General features: G+C 40.8%; 1 protein-coding gene across 7 annotated transcripts in view; it reads right to left on the reverse strand.

The window, feature by feature from the left end:
* GRAMD1C (GRAM domain containing 1C) overlaps nt 1-17,159 on the reverse strand; it is a 64,075-nt gene that overhangs the window by 5,543 nt on the left and 41,373 nt on the right. For 6 of the 7 annotated variants that reach the window (XR_001413680.1, XR_001413681.1, XR_001413682.1 and 3 more), the window contains 7 exons: nt 16,967-17,085; nt 15,697-15,817; nt 11,680-11,842; nt 4,698-4,844; nt 3,785-3,903; nt 2,149-2,291; nt 361-464 (listed from right to left, as the gene is read on the reverse strand). Coding sequence is in view for 4 of the 7 variants with exons in the window: in XM_014957136.1 (XP_014812622.1) it covers nt 361-464; nt 2,149-2,291; nt 3,785-3,903; nt 4,698-4,844; nt 11,680-11,842; nt 15,697-15,817; nt 16,967-17,085 (916 nt within the window). In the remaining 3 variants the exon portion in view is untranslated. The remainder of the gene's footprint in view (nt 1-360; nt 465-2,148; nt 2,292-3,784; nt 3,904-4,697; nt 4,845-11,679; nt 11,843-15,696; nt 15,818-16,966; nt 17,086-17,159) is intronic. The other variant, XM_014957137.1, reaches the window with a different exon arrangement.

The following is a 17,159-nucleotide window of genomic DNA, read 5'->3' on the forward strand; positions in this document are numbered from 1 at the left end:
TGCCAGGTGCTACTGCTGCTTTTCTCATACCCACAATCAAGGAAATACTTAAAGGTAGGTACATGCAGTTGAGAGTAACAGCTTTCCTGCTGCTCCTCACATTTCCTTCAAAGGAAATTACTGAGGAGGTGTACAAGAGCTCCTTGTTAGCATTAAGCTACCAGATTTTTTTTTTTTTTTTTTTTTTTTTTTACACCCTGGAATTGGCAGATACATTGATGACAAGAACTTCTGAATTGTCAACACCAAGGAACCTCCTCCTTTTCAAACCATCCTTCAAGGAATCAAGTTTGACAGACATGAACACACACATAGGAAAGGCAGCCTCCTTACTCCAGCACAAAGAAGAAAATGCCTCACCAAGTTGTTTGAAGTTTTCCTGTATTCCTCCCCAGGTATTCTTCTCGATTACAGACTTGACAAGGCCCCAAGGCTGTTTTTTGTACTTCACTTCTGCAGAAACCCTAATAAAGAGAATGCAATAGTAAAAGAGTACTCTTCTAGGTAGCACGGTGATAGCAGAAGTCTCTTAGCAGAAGCAGGCCTCTAGTTTATGTCCATAATCTGAAATACTGGAACTGCCTTGGGTTTCTACCTGGGCAGTAAGACAAGAGACAGACAGTAGCAAAAACAACGTATCTAGTTAAAGCCTCAGGAGATCTGGGTGTCCAAATTAGGGGAAACATTTTAAAGTGTTTCCCTTCACACTCAAACTACCAGAGAATTTCTGTCCTCTGAAGTGTTGTCATTTTAACACACACTTAAAATATGCTTCAGGCTTTCAGATCATGAAGTCCTTCTTTTTACTCTGTATGTGTACACATGATGTGCTACACGGGCACTGCAATGGCAGCAGGTGAAACGGAGTATCACCACTCATGCACCAAGTGCTCAGATCCTACCCTGAGCAGATAGAAATTAAAATCTGTCTTTGTGAACATGACAGAGGGGAAGTGGTGTTCCTGCCTTACATTCCCCAGGTCAAGCTAATCAATAATGCTTCCAGAATATAAATGAATTGGAGCAGAATCCTTCAGAGGCCTGCTTCTAATTACTGCATGAATCCCAAAGCTCTTCATAAAGGACAAAAGGATAGCCTATGATTTTGATTTGTTTAAGTCAAGCACACTGACTGTCCTAGAATACCCTTTTTTCAACATTTTCAAATTATCAATGTAAGCCCATTGTGTTCCTAGTCTAAAAAGCCAGCATCTTTCAGAGAGTTTTTGAGCCATTTTAAATGCAATATAATAAAGCCAACTGTAACACCACCATTCACCTTCTGTTCTATACATGCATGCTCTGTGCACCATATTGAAACCTAGGTTTTCTGCTCTTACCCTAGGGTTGCCATGTGTCTCAGATAAAACAAATATAGCCCTCAAAGAGGAAGAATGACTCACTCAAAATTCATCCAGAACAGTCATTCAAGGACCTTTCTTCCCTTCTCCTCCCAGTAGAGAGGGAGCCTTCAGCACTTTGATAGCCTGAGATAAGGCAGAATAAAATCCAGGCCTGCTTACCTTTCCTCGGTAATGGTGAAGTTTGAGATAAAAGGCTTTACTGAAGACAGCAGAAAAACTACCAAGGAGTACATAATCAGAAAGCGATACAAATGCACTGAATATGGAACTTGGTCACTTCAGGTGTTTTCAACAAACAAGAGAGAAAAGGGAAGTACCTTTTAAGACTTCCCTATCAAGGTAGAGTTTAATAATGAGGCCTGATTAACTGGAGTACCCTCCCTGCAAAAGTATGTTGCATCTTCCCTGCACCTTCCTGTGAACCATCCTCCTCTGTAGAGCATATCTGGGAAACTCTGTAATAAAATATCTCTGATAGTTTCAATTTATCCCACTCACACACCTGCACTGAAAAACACAGGGCTGGTCAGAACCCAGTTCAGTCTTGGAGAGGAGTTCTGTACCTTGTAGACTTAACACAAGAGTTTGTTTCTTACGGAATCAATGAGATTCAAATACAGCATTCGTGCAACGAGATAAACCAAGTTTATTTTTCAGAAAAAAAAAAACCCAGCTTCAAGAGAAACTGATCTTCTCTATGCTGTTGGCAGATCTTTTGATAAACACACTTTATCAACCTGTCACATACGTGCTTCCCCTCCCACTGTGCACCACCCAGGCTCACCGTAATCGACACTTGTGACTGGATGTGCGGCTGATGTAATATCTGTTCACAGTGTAGAAATAATCATGGTAGGGGACATCATGGGTGAGTACCTCAGCATCCACCTGATAGGACTGACCTTTCTGACTCTGCTTATGCAGGATCTACCATAAAAGAAAATAAAAATAAGAAGGTACATTCATGGTATCAAATTTCGCCCCCTGCCTCCTTTCAGCCTGAATTCCCTAGACTAGATCCACCAACTCCAAGTGAACTAGAGTATGGAAAAAGCCTGAACAATCACAACAAAAACCAGATAAGAATGGCAAGTATAGATGAGGTGGGGAAAGAGAAGATGCCTCCTGCTAGAGCCAACATAGGCAACAGCAGTACTTCCCCACTGCCATTTCAAGTACCAGATGCAAGGCTGGCCACTGACTCTTGACCACAGCTCCTCTTTGAGACTGATATGAGAACTTTCCCAAAGCAGAATTACATAATAGCTGAGATTGGAAGGCACCTCTGGTGGTCATCTTATCCAAGAACCCAGCTGAAGGAGGGCCATCTAGAATTGGTTGCCTGGGACCGTATCCAGATGGCTTTCCAGTATCTCCAAGGAAGGAGACACCACAACCTCTATGGACAACCTGTTCGGTGCTCCATCACCCTAACAGTAAGAAAGTGTTTTCCTGATGTTCAGAGGGAACCACCTGCGTTTCAGTTTGCGCTACTGCCTCTGGTCCTGTCACCAGGCATGACTGAAAGGTGCGGCCTTTGGTGCAGAGGCCTGGCTTGGTCTTCTTTAAACCCTCTCTTCAGATATCTACATACATTGCAAGATCCCCCCTGAGCTTTCTCTTCTCCAGGCTGATCAGTCCCAGCTCTCAGCTGTTTTTTGTATGAGATGCTCCAGTCCCTTACTCATCTCAGTGGCCCTTTGCTAGACTCTTTCTACCTCTCTCTCGCTGGGGACCCCAGAAGTGGACGCTGAAAGCATTTCATTGCATTTTTTCACCCCCAATTCATAAGAGATGTTAACACTTTTCCCCACAGACTGTAGGACAAGTTTAGTCATCTGTAAAGGTAGAAAGCCTCTCTGATCTCATCAGCATTTGCTCTCTAATGTGAGAGGAGCACAGCAGATGCCTACACCCTTACAGACGCTACGTTTAAACTGCAGATCCACATTCAGCTCACTGAACTCTAATCCACTGTCAGATCCCTGACAGACCAGAGTTGACCTCTCCCTTGCTTTAGCTGTTTTTTGTATGAGATGCTCCAGTCCCTTACTCATCTCAGTGGCCCTTTGCTAGACTCTTTCTACCTCTCTCTCGCTGGGGACCCCAGAAGTGGACGCTGAAAGCATTTCATTGCATTTTTTCACCCCCAATTCATAAGAGATGTTAACACTTTTCCCCACAGACTGTAGGACAAGTTTAGTCATCTGTAAAGGTAGAAAGCCTCTCTGATCTCATCAGCATTTGCTCTCTAATGGGAGAGGAGCACAGCAGATGCCTACACCCTTACAGACGCTACGTTTAAACTGCAGATCCACATTCAGCTCACTGAACTCTAATCCACTGTCAGATCCCTGACAGACCAGAGTTGATGTGGTGCACTGAATAAAGGGCACCAAACACACACATGCACACAGTACCTGCTTTTCAGTTGCAGTAGTGAACTTCCCACAAAGTGGATTGTTAATCGTTACAGTGTACGTCAAAGTCCTCAACTGATTGCCATTGGAATCTCTATTCCAAGGGGTCGATACAGCATCTAGACGAGAAATTATGCAAAATCAGAGCACGCAGAATACCTAAAAGGCATTATCTCTGCCCTCTCATATCTTAACAGTTTAAGAACAGTGGTGGGGAGAGAGACAGAAAGCTGATTCCAAATGGTTGTGGGTTTTGCAGGAAGAAGGGAAACTGTAGTTCACTGATGAACAAGGGTGAGGCACTAAGTAGCTGAACCTGAGCCTACTGAAAGAGACTTGAGGGTGGGGAGAAGAATAAGCAATTAAATGAAAATATGTCATTTCCCATCTACTTAAAGTTTAATAGATTCACTTAGTGTTATCAAAAGCTTTTGCCACTTTCCCTCCCAAGCTGACGCTGAATAAATATTATCCTTTTTTACTTAATTTTCTGTTCTTACGATCTCAGTGAATAAAATTTACTCATCCAGAAAATTAAAGCCTGTGAGTATCGTTTAGCAGGATGCAGTGATTTTGCCTGTGTGCCAGCCATACACATTTCACTGTTTCTGGGACACAATGTAATCAGAAATACCCCACAGAATGCATGAACTTAATAACCTCCCCAAAATTCAGACATTAAGGTGCAGTTTTTGTGGTGCACTGAAATGAGGCTTTTACTCCAAGATGTGACTGATCTAGAGACAACAGGCTAGCTTTAAATATCCTCTCTCATAGTGGAACTTTAAAGCTTCAAAATTCTTTTAAAACAAGAAGAAACCTAAAATGTAACTTAGCCCTATTTAACACTTCTCAGAGGCTGAAATTTTCAGGATAGTTTGCAACACGAACAGAAGCAAGAAGAGTATATTACCTACTATACTCCTGGAATTCAGAAACCTCTGCATGAAGTGAGAATTGGTGAAAAGGATTTCAAACATCTTGTCTGCAGTGATATGGAAAACTCTATTTATAAAAAGTCTCCCATAGAGATCATTCTCAGAGACAGTCTCCTTCACTGCTAAGAAAAGGCAGAGAGATTAGGTTAAGAAAAGGGCAGTATTATGAAGAAACTTTGTAACATTCTAAGCTTTATTACAGCTCAAATCCTTCCCAAGCTTGCATCAGCATTTGTTTCTCATTCTCAGAAACCCAATAATGATAGCAGCACATGATTTGGGAGGCAGGTTGTCTTCAGAAGCAAAGTCCAGAGCTGATTTTCCAGTGACCTCCCCCAATTTCCCTGTGCAAACATAAATGGACAAATCAACATCACAAGGTCCCATTCCTTTAGTTTTGTCATCAGTATTCTACTAATACTACAGAAAACGTTGGGGGAAACAAAAAGTTAGCATAGTCTTCATTAATAAGTGTGCCTATTGTGCAAGGGACACACGCAAAGCAAGCAGGACAGTGAAACCATACTAGCTTTCTTCTTACTTGTGGCTAATTTCAGAATTCTGCTTTTAACATCTGTAAAGCTAGTAGCATCCACAGTTTAAGACAGCATGTACAGACTACCAAGCAGTTCCTCAAACTGTTCCTCCCTCCATTCCCATTTATAAGAGAAATGCAAGAGGTACCCTGCTCTGTTTTGCAGTCTTGAAGAGCGCACCAACATGCTTAATTGCCATCCCCTATTTAAAAACCACCACCAAGTGCCTCGGCAGCGTTCTGTGGCTGCAGCACTGATCTTTGCTATTTCTATTTCCTGTTGGTTGCTGGCATGACTCAGCTTTGTGGCTGTCTCAGCCACTCTTGCAAGAGATAAGCGACAGAATTATAATCCTGGAGGGCAAGCAGTTTCCCGTGTCAATCCCAAATCAATCCGTGTACACTTTAGAAACAAGTCCATCCTAAATTATAATTACCAAAAAACCAAACAACCCCCCCACACACACACATCGCTAAAACAAAACAAAAAGCCTGAAAGCAAACCCTGTGGAAGCAAGACAGAAGTCAGGACGTCTAACCTTTCAACTGATACAAATCAATGCTCAGAGCTAGCATAGGTCAGCACCAGCCACCAACGCAAAGGTAGCTTGAATATCAAGCTATAGTTCACAACCTGCCTATAGGCTAAGGTTACAGCACTTAAAACATTACTGCTTGGTAGCAGTCAGTATTGATAAATGCAAATGCAGCAACTAAACACCACAACAGTCCCCACTGAAATCCAGTTCTGACTAAGCAGACTCCCGCTCCAGCGCTGCTTCTGGCCTGCTAGAAGTCCCCATTACACATCTGCCTCCAAAAAAGTTCTTCGTCCTAATCAGGCTTCAACGTAGGACCCCAGAAGTGAAGCATGAGTGCCTGAGTGCCGTATTTTTGTGCTTGTGCAAGAGGTGGACTTTCTTTCCCGTGTCACGTTCTGCTTATGCAATTTTAAGTCTGTACAATTGCGAGGTGGGACAGAAAACAAGCACGCATTTTAAGAGACCTATTTAACCAGCCAATATGCAGTCATTACTTGCTAGAATACTGATTCTGCTGTGCTGAAACATGCTGCAGGAAGCCAGAAATTCAGCCTGGGTATTCACAGCTAATGTTCACAGTATTTTCTCTCAGAGCTGAACCCAATTCCATCAAATACAGTCTGAGTGAACCGTCAGTTTGACCTCAGCTACCAAGGCCTCAACATCACAGACCTCTCCCTTCAGAGCACACTCCCCACTTCCTCTTTCACTAAGAGACAGGAAGCTTCAGATATTGGTGTTGACATCCCCTTTGCCTACTGCACATCAGCTAATGGGCACGGAGTCAGACACCTGGCAATTCAAACCTAGTTACTCTCGATGAGTCTTACTCAGTTGGACCTTGACATGCCCAAGGAATCTGCTACTACTTAAAAAAAAAAAAAAAACACCACACAAAACCAAAACCTATTTTTATATGTCTTAGTAAATACAAGATAATAAAAGTTACCTTTGCCCCAGTGAGGCTTAGCTAAACATTTTATGTTCACCCAAAATGGGTGAGGACAGCTACTACGTTTCTGCTGACGTGAGGTAATTTAGTAAGCCACAGCAACTTATGATATGCACAAAGCTCATGCATTATTACCTTCAGGTACAGACCTTGCTACTGAAACATTTTACTCTTCAAGTGTGAAGTCTGTCCTCCTTGTACTGAGTCTTAAGCAAGAGCATCTGTGGGTCTATACAAAATTTCCTGTTACTTGATTTGCCTTCACTATTTTTATCTAGTCATGTCTCTAATAAGGAACAGTCAATGAAGTCCCAAGCACATAAGAGCATCTATTGAGAAATGTGCTTTTATTTACAATCCTCTCAGCTCTTCAAACAAACATTTGTTCTTTTTTTTTTTTTTAAAGTGACATTATCATATAATGTAGCATTTTCAGAAAATCCAAGCTGAAGTGGCATTGATACATCAGGCCCATCAGCCACTAGGATTCAAAAAGCTGTTTTCCGGAAAGCCTAGAAACCTTTCATATTATAGGTCTGGAAGCTGCATGTATGAATGCTGCTGCCAGTTCCACATCTGTGGAAGTAAGTCATTGCATACACCGAGAACTTGACAAGCTTCAAGTCACTTCCATCTGGGCTTCCCATTTTATCTTTACAAATCCTAGAGGAAGCAGCGAGCAGAAACAGTAACACAGCAAAGTATATGTGTACAGTATACACACTTGCAATTTGAACAAAACAGAAAGCTTTAACAACCCATCTCTGCTACAAATGAATATGCATGTTTGTCTACTGTTTTCTTCTGTTTAACTCACACAGATAAACCTACCTGCCTTTTATTTATCTCAATACTAGAACAACATCAAGCATTTTACCTAGGACTGGCTTAGAAATACTGTTTATGAACAAAATGTTTTGTGCAAGTATCTAGATATCACTTTAACTCCTTAACTTTTAATGCTGTTCTAACTCCTCAGCAGTATGCAGTTATCAACCACCAACTCTCTCAGCCTGAATACATTTACAGATGAATTGGAGCTACTGTCTGGTAAGAGAATGTGAGATTATTCTGACTTTAGGTCAGGATCCCTAGGGACCCCAAAAAATTCCAGAAGCAAATGTATTACCCAGAGTGTCCTGGTTTGCCATGAAGATGGCAAATCTGTTCCCTATTGCCTTGCACTTCCATAAGGTCATTTTCATCACTGCAAGGCAAGCTGTGAAATACTGTTTAAATGTAATACCATTATACACCAGTGACTGCAGAGGTCTGAAAACATCTGCAGTGCAAGAAAAGAAAGAGACAGAAAACTGGAAGGGTGGAAAGGAGGCAGAAAAAAAAAAAAAGAGTTCTTAAAATTCCTGTTAACCACCAACAGCTCAGAGCTGAACACATACCACAAGTAAATTAAGAAAGCTGAACTGTTAAGAGCAGAGGTTATCAACGAAATTAATAAGATGGCTGATTTATCCACTCCATGGCGTTAGGGGAGGATCAGGAGAAAAAAAAACAAGTATCTATGCAAATCTTGGCACTGTTCAGGATTTCTATGCCACTGGGGATAGGGGAAAATTGTACACTGCATGAAGAATATGCAGGTAGGAGCCTTTAGCCAGATATACCTGAAATGAGTCAATAAAACCATTTCCTAGAGTGAACATGTTCCAGACACCACCTATTTAAAGACTGTATCAGCAATATTAACCATTATCAGAGAGCTCTCCTACACTTTAAAAGGCTAAGTACAAAATTAACTTGGGGAGGTACCCAATAAATACTATGACAATACTAGCTTTTTCCAGCTCACAAGATAAAAAAAATAGAAATTATGCCTTTTGCCTTTAGCAACTCAAACATATATCCTCCAAATCCCAAACCAAGTAATTGGCAATTATAGTCAACAAAATACAGGCTTTTGGTATTTTGACTAAAATGCGAACAAGGTAACAGGGCTACTCCTCCTTAGATACATTGTATAACCAAGATTTCCTGTCTTAGGGAAAAAAAATACCCTAAACCAGGGCTGAACTAATTTCAGCCACCCTGCATCTCAATCACTTCCTGCCATATATATTCCTATCTGCGAGAAAAGTCAAGGCACCACTGTACCTATCCCACAGCACTGCAGTGCAAGCGGTATGCTCTCCTGCAGACCACACATTTAAGGTGGTTATCCATAAAAATGGAAACAATACAGTAAGTTTGTCAAGTTATGCAAGGAGATCAGGAATTTACGCTGTCTCCATATACAGTAAAGCTTTTTAACAGAAAAGACTGTTTCCCAGTTTCCTGCTTCCTTCTTTGAAGTATTTTATGCTGCTGAACATTGTCATTGCATATAGAAACCCTACATGCAAAATATTCACCTGAGGAAATACAGAACCTCCTGGCTCTATTTTGGAAATATGTATTCTGTGCTTGAATTAAGATTTGTTTTCTGAAATTTAGAATCAAGATCACAGGTATTAATTTTAAGTTTAGCCAGAAGTTTGTCACGGTTTGACATTTATACTCCAATATATGAAGCAGAACAAAAGCACCAAGACGCAGGTCAATAGGCCAGTGGTGCCCAGTGAGACTCATACCCCCCATTGCCCAGTAAACAATGTGAGAATTGCTTAGGGCAAGGGAACTAGTGTTGCTAAGGCTTTGGCATTCCAGCTTTGGGTGTCAGGTGGACCCAGAGTAGGGAGAACAACAGTCTTGAGTTTGCCCCTCACCTTATTTGCCAGGACACCTCCATAGGCAGCCTGAGTATGAGCCAGAGGACACAAGAGAGATTAATCGCATGGGTAAACCTTTGCCACGTGGGAAAGCTAGTTTCATTTGCATGAAGGAATTCACCTTGCAAGAGTATGGGGCAACTGCAACAGAAAACAGACAAAGAAACAGAAGAATAAAGAATTCTAAGCATGAAGAAAAAAGATTAATGTTGTGGGACTAGAGAATCCTGCTCTGAATAAAAAAAAAAAAAAAAAAAAAAAAAAAAGAGAAAAGACTAGTCTTGGGGGAGGGAGAAGAAAGGGAGAAGAAATAAGAAAAGCAGCATGAAGTCAGATCTCTCTTAGAGACACCTCCAGTTTAATATGCTCTATTTACTCAACATAATCAATGTAGGGATGACAGGGAGTATTTACTGCTATTGCTTAGGCAAACAGCAGCATGAAAGACAACAGGACAACTTTAAATCAGTTTCACTGAAGACCTTTACCTTAAGAAAAAATCCAGGGACAGAACATGTGGCACTAAGAGTACAGGAAAATTGCAAGATATCTAAAACATCCTAAGGCCAAAACTTTCTGCCGCTCTAAAGGATACACCTGTGATGGATAAACAATTAATTTGTGAAGCTTGTTAAGTGTGTACAGTATGGCAGAAACATCAGCCTGTTCAAGTAGGTATAGTCACAAAAATGATACAACCTGACTTGCATCAAGTTGAACCTGAACTCCAGCAAACACAGCAGCAGCATAGGTGAGCAAAAGAAAAGTTACTTGAATATGAAGTATATCCTCAGGCAACAATCACAACTTTCAGGGCAGCCAATTCAATCCATAACTTTGGAAGCTTTCCTAGACACCTGAGTGATCCCAATGTAATGACACCTGCAAGCGACTTCAGTTGCCAACTCTGAAAGGATGAGACACAAGGTTTCTCAGACAGATTAAGAACTAAGAACTGGCCTCTAACTGAACTGTTTTATTCCTGCCAACAGGTGATGAAAGCAAGTTCTCTCTTTGTGTATGAAAGAAACATTCAGCTGCTACTGAGCACACTGCTACTTGCTGAACTTTTCTGTCCTTCGCACTATCATACTACTTTAGAACCAATACAGGTTGTACACATCTAATTTTAAAAGCATTTACAGAGTCCACGATTGGGATATTTAATGGAACAACCACCACAACTTCAGTGAGCTGTTTGAACTACAGCCCTCGGGCACAGACAAGCTCCCCATGATAAGTGAAATGCTCACCTTAGAGACTGAGAGCTAGCCAGGGGCTACCGTGGGACCACAAGAACAAGCACCCACAGACCTCAGCACAAGCCTCACTGTCATCCAGCCTGGGCAGAAAACACACTCTGGCCTTATTCTCTCCCCCAGGACGTAGCAAAAAACCTCATACCAAAACCACAGTAAGACACACAGCTATGCTTTTCTCCCACAGTGAGGAGAGGAAATACATAAGAGCCGAGTTAACAATCTCTACACTACCATGGTATCCAGGTTTCTTCTCACCTTGAGCTGCGTAATGAGGTATGAGTTATAAGGATGGTATATTAGGATCTATTAAGATACTAACTCTGTTGCCACACAAAGTTTAAGCTGCACCAAAATACACGTTAAGGTTTATCATCTTCGGACCAGACTCAGAATATGCACAAAACAGTCCTGGAAGCTGGGAAGTTGTCTTGCCTGGACTTTCAGCGAGTTTTTCAGTTTACTCCATCAATAACATTCAAACCCATTTTCCTCAAGTAGAAGTATAAATAAGAGGCAGTGGAGAGGGTGGGGAAATCTTTCAGAAACTGCAGAACAGTCTGAAATGTTTCTCCTCAGCTCCCAAAAAGTGAAAACAAAGAAAAATATTTTAAATACCTGCGAGAGCATGGAAAGTGAACAAACACCACCACATTGTCAAAAAACCTTTTTTTTTTTTTAAGTTTAAGCTGTTAGCAACAATTTACCCACCCAAAGGAAAAAGCAAAACCACAATCTGCTGTTGTCTTAAACAACCCCAACAACAACTTTTTTTTAACTCCCTAGAAACTAAGTAAGATACAAATAAGGTCTTGCTGCTGTTCTGTGAAACAAATGAACAAACAAGTTTCGTAAGATCAGAAAATTCTCTAACTTGCTCCACAAGTGAGATGGCACACTGGAGTCAGGTCATCTTACAGGTCCCAACCGTTAACAGATTTACCTTCTTCACTATCTGAGGCACTGCTCTTCTCTGGAAAATTTTCATTCTCATTCAGGTCCAAGGACTTTTCTAAAGACCTGCTCCTGACTAGCTTAACAGGTTTTCTTTCTGAGGTTGGAAGAGGGCTCTTCTTTATTTGCTTCTCAGTTGGGGACTCCTCCACCTGTAACAACCAAGAGAAAAAAAAAAAAGCATCAGTAATTACAGACTATTTGAAAAAGAGAAAGTTACTTTCAAAGAGGAAAGCCATATAAAGGAAGCCACAAGTTCTATCTGCTCAATTACCATATAGACACTTAGCTCCCCTACCCCAGCCAACTTCTCTTCCTCTCTATTCCACTTAACCCCAGTAACAAGGGGCAGATTTATTTATCCATCTTCTCATACCTGGAGTGGCCTTAAATGGAACAGTTTACTCCCTATCCAGGTCCCTCGCACCCACCTGCACAGTTTGATCCCCTCCCCTGCATCAATACTAGTGTTTATAAATTCATTAACCTGACACAGATTATTTACTTTTTATTGATCAAGTTTCATTTTAGCAAAGGATCGTGAGGGGGAAGCACAACAAAACAGGCAGGGTCTCCCTTTTTCAGCAAGATTTAGATATCCCAGTTATACAACTGAAAGGTGTTCTTATTTTATAGGGCTTCATTATTCTTTGACAAAAAAAATGTTTTAAAACAGAGCCTAGAGTCATCCTACCTACAAAACACTACTTCTCAGAAACAAAGCAATGGAGTAGCATTTGTCATGTCCAATATATTAGCAGGATATCCCCCAAAACATCAGTCACTGAAACGATGCAGCTCTTAACCCTAAACTATAATAACTGGCAGCTAAGCTTACATGCCATTGCACGCTTCAAGAAGTAATTTCTACTGAAACTGTATGCACAAGGTTTTTACATCTCAAAATGCCACTGAAAAAGCTTACCTACTAGATACAAATCATAACTTTCAGTCTATACCTCTCCTCAAAGTTCCCACTGCCTCCAGTGGAACAGCTGGGATCAACAGCAGCACAGCCCCCCATATGCAGTAGTACACTGACCATAATACGTATGATTAAGCCTCCTGAACTGAGCAGTTCCGATTCAACTCCAATACCATCATCCCTAAAGATTATTCAGCATTGACTCAAAAAAACTAAGAGCATCCACTACTTGAATAATTACCATGTACTTCCCATACTTCTTCGCTTTTATGAAAATAAAGACCATCTACTTTTTTTTGTGCAACTGAGGGCCATTAGCAGAAGGTGGGTGGCAGGAAAACAGAGACAGGCATGAATTTGACTGCAGTATAAGCAGGCAAAAATACTCTTCCAAGGTCATAAAAAAAAAAAAGACGACTACATCAGAAAAGCAAATCAGTTAACAAGTGCTCCTACCGAAAGGAGCTACCATGACTGAACTTGTGCTCAGTCACACAACAGGAACCAGGACAGAACTAACATTTCCATGTCAAAATACTCTATCAAGGCAGATGGAAGCCAGAAAGGAGCTAGTTGTGGCTAACAGTCCAAAAATTGACACAGATCCAGCACAAATCTAAAGAACTCTCGTAGCATTTTGATGAAGATCAGGGATTTGGTGAACAGGTGGAGCTCTCACCAGGAACCCAAAGAGCAGCCCCTGCTCTGCCATGCGCTATGCCATGTCCAGTTCAAGTCAGAAGACTAGAGAACAGCTCCTACAAAAAAGCCTTTAGTGATGTCAGGCAAGACAAGATTCACAATAGGGCTTTTGCAGTAACTGATTAACTCACACACAGTTTTCTTGTTTATATTTTTTAAATTTTTTTTTCCCCCTAAAGAGTAATGATTTTAAGATTGTCAGCTGGAATTAAAGACATACAATTTCACCCTTATGTACACTTATCTCCTAAGCTACTCCAGTACTGCAAAGGCTTTGTGCCAAGGCTCTTCAGTTTTTTAACCTGTGAACAGCAGGCTTTGGGACTAGAAGGGTCTGAGGTCTCCCTGTGAGGGGCAGAGGGAAAAAGAGGGTTGATTCAGACAGGCAATAAGGTTGTCCCCACATAGTGATGAACTGTACCTCAGAAGGACACGTGCCATGACTGGTGTTACACACAGACTTTCTTTAAGCTATTGACAATATTTTTTCCAAGACAGCCCAAGTACTATAGCCAACACCTCTATCAATTCAGATCTCCCTCTGAAGAGAGCTTTAGGACTTTTCTTCTCAGAGGAGGAAAGAAGGGGTTAAGTCTGTTTCTCTCCAGTCTTCCTAAGGTGATTAAATGTGTTTTGTGTCATCAGTGCCATGGTTTTTGATAAATACACTCTAAGAACTACTGTCTCCTCCTATTGCCCCTGTGTTTCTACAACATATGCTGTAATCCTGGGGCCGTGGAGAGTATGTTGACATTCTCAAGAAGTGCCAAGTGACACATATAGGCTGAACACAATCATTATGTATTTTAGTTACACTGCAACAGTGAGCTACACAGTTTAGCTAAGCATTTATCAAGACTGCACTTTTATGCTATAATTAAAGGACTTTTAAAAAGCAGTTTATTCAAGGGAGAATCCTAGTGTTTTTCCCTGCATATAGACCAAATCCCCAGGCATTACTGCTTACCAACATGCCCAATTATATTTAGCACCTGCAAGAGACATCTCTGGGAGTGGCACCCAGTAGGTAAACAAAACACTTTTCTAGGCAGAGCAATTATTTTTAAACAGCTTGTTCTTGTGCAAGACTTACAAGTCCAAACGAAGGCTACCTGGGTAGATTTTGAGTTATCCTAAAGAGCCCAAAATCCAGCAGCATCCACAAGCCTCTCTTACAGCTCTCCAAAAATCTTGTTTTATACTGCTAGGATTTCCATGAGGGATACCCATCATCTGATTAACTAAGCTTTTAACATCTGACAAACAAATACCAGTATTGTTTGCTGGGCATAAGTTCCTAGCCATTAACTTGGATTTCAGCAAAACTATCTAAAGCCTGCTTAACCTTCTGATCAGTTTTAGCAAGCAATAGAAGCCAGAAGTTTAATACGGTAGTAAAAACTACTATAAGCAACTCCTTTCTTCTCTCCCCACATTTCCCAAAGCAGAAACAGCAATTGGGTACCCAACCCTAGTGAAGTTTATAAGAAACGCTTTAGTGATTTATTTGCTTTTCTGAGATCTTTCCCTTGAGGTATCTATTCACCAAGAGAAAACACTTGTAACCTTTCAGGACTACAACTATACACCAGAGTCTCAGCAACCGTGTGAGACACTGTGCACAACTCAGATACTGCTTCTAATGTGCCTGCCCCCCCAACCAGCCAAATACATTCAGAAATTCATATAACATCATGAGTGAAGCACCCATGCTTGTTCAGCTGTGTTAACCCAAAGCATTTAGGGAAAACACGACTATTATATCAAGGGTGGGGGATTTTATTCCCCCTTCTGAAACATTTCCACAAATTTAAATAAAAAAAAGTTCCATAGATTCACAACAGCAGACTAACTGACCTTTGAGAGCAAGGATAACACAGCATAACTACCCTCTAATAAACCTCATGTATAGGAGAAACATCAGTATAAGAAGAGATGCTTTTACACAATGAATAGAGCAGGCACGAAAGCACTGGAAGGCATGACTTTCATAAAGCACTTACATAAAGATGCACATGGTCCCTAGGAAGGTGGATAAAACAGAGTTAATTTTGGTTTTTTTTTAAAAAAAGGACCAGGGAATAATCCTCGGTGTTCTAACCAGGCTATGCAGTGAATTAGTGCAAGGACACTGTTGAAATTCACACCAACAATATTCTCTTATACAGAAGCTTGTTCATTTCCAAATTCAAGAAATAGTCTTGAAACCTGAAGACATACATATGAAATTTCTGATATGAAACCATCCCAGATTATTACAAATTCTCAGAGGCTTTTATAGAAGTTACAATCCCCACACATCCGATTTTTACAGATATACAAGTTAAGCATATATGCTTATCAGTTACAAATAACAAAAAAGTCTGTGTCAGCACTTACTCCTGGCAACACATGTCTATTGAGTGACTCTCCTTCTGTTTGAAGCGTGGGTTCCCGAACTAAACCAATCATTTTAGGTAGTTTTTCATCCCTTTCTCCAGAATCATCACAAATGCTGGATCTGTCCAAAGCAAAAAGGAAGATATCTTTGGAGATGTAAGTACTGAAAAATCTGAGAAAGCTTCTCATGTGTGATTTTTGCATTCAAACCATAGCTGTTCATATGTTTCATCAGCTGTTCTGCTAATATTAAAGAACTGCCAACTCATTCTTCCCACATCCCATTCACTAATCTCTCAAGCCATTTTCCCTCACCCTAGCCACCTTTCAGAATGCTTCAGCTTCTGATCATAAGGTTACCAAAACCAAGCACCTGTGAATCAGCAAGAAAGTGAGTGGTGCAGGAAGAGAGGAAAGAGAGGTAGGTTAGAACAAATTTGGAAAGAAAATGTTTTAAGAAAGCTTGGGACAAAAAGTTTCCAGCATCCCTTACTCTAGAGTTGTAAAGTAGTGCATTTGGTTTTTTTAACAGGAGAAAAAAAAGAAAAAACAGGAAATGTTTAATAGGACATCTTTTGAAGGTTACAGTGAATGTAAGATGTTTTCTTTTCTAGCAAGCATATTCAGATAACACAGGATTGAAAACAGACATAAATCACATTGTTCAGTTTTGCAGAACCATGCTTATTTACGTACAGCTACAAAATTAAAATCCTTCTATTAGACTGACACTGGTAGTTCATATATTAGTTCACATTTGTTCCATGAAATCAAGGCAATGGTGTTAAAAAAAATCCACATACAGATTATTCCAGGTTCCTAATTCAAGCCGAGCACAACACAAAAATAAGTTAAGACCTCAGACATCAGGAGAACACAGTAAAGCAAGTGTTCAGCCTCCACAGAGGAGAGGAAAAATACCTGAACATCATCTATAGTTCCATTCCATTCAGCCCTTCCATACTGTTGAAGGGTATATACAAATCCTGACTAGATACTGTCATGAGAAAAGGCTGCTGTTTAAGATACCCTGTTGATATCCCTCAAGCAGATCTAGGGAGAACAAGGTCTTCTTATCTCCCTCCTCTAAGGGGCCTCAGCTGTGCTCCTACTATTTTAGGCGATAAACACAATTAAGTTTTTATGCATGCTCAGTTTGGTTCTTTGCATCCTTTCACTACAGGCTAAACCCTTCTGTTAAGGCTACAGAAACACTTTGGAAAAGTGCTTCTCCCTGCGTATTTCAGTAAGTTTTATAACCCGTCCTTACCGAGACTGGCCGTTGTCCTCAGACGATGAGTGGAAGCTCTCCATCTCCTCGCTGTTCAGGCCCAGCTCAGAGCCATAGCTCTGGTGCACCAGCTGCCAGAATTCCTGCTTGGTCAGCCTCTGAAAGAAAGCGAGCTAGTCAAGAACTATAGTATGGGACAGTAAGACACAGGAGGTAAAACAGTAAGAAGTTT

This window comes from Calidris pugnax, unplaced genomic scaffold, assembly GCF_001431845.1.
Source record: "Calidris pugnax isolate Ruff unplaced genomic scaffold, ASM143184v1 scaffold225, whole genome shotgun sequence".
In the NCBI taxonomy this organism is placed as follows: Eukaryota; Metazoa; Chordata; class Aves; order Charadriiformes; family Scolopacidae; genus Calidris; species Calidris pugnax.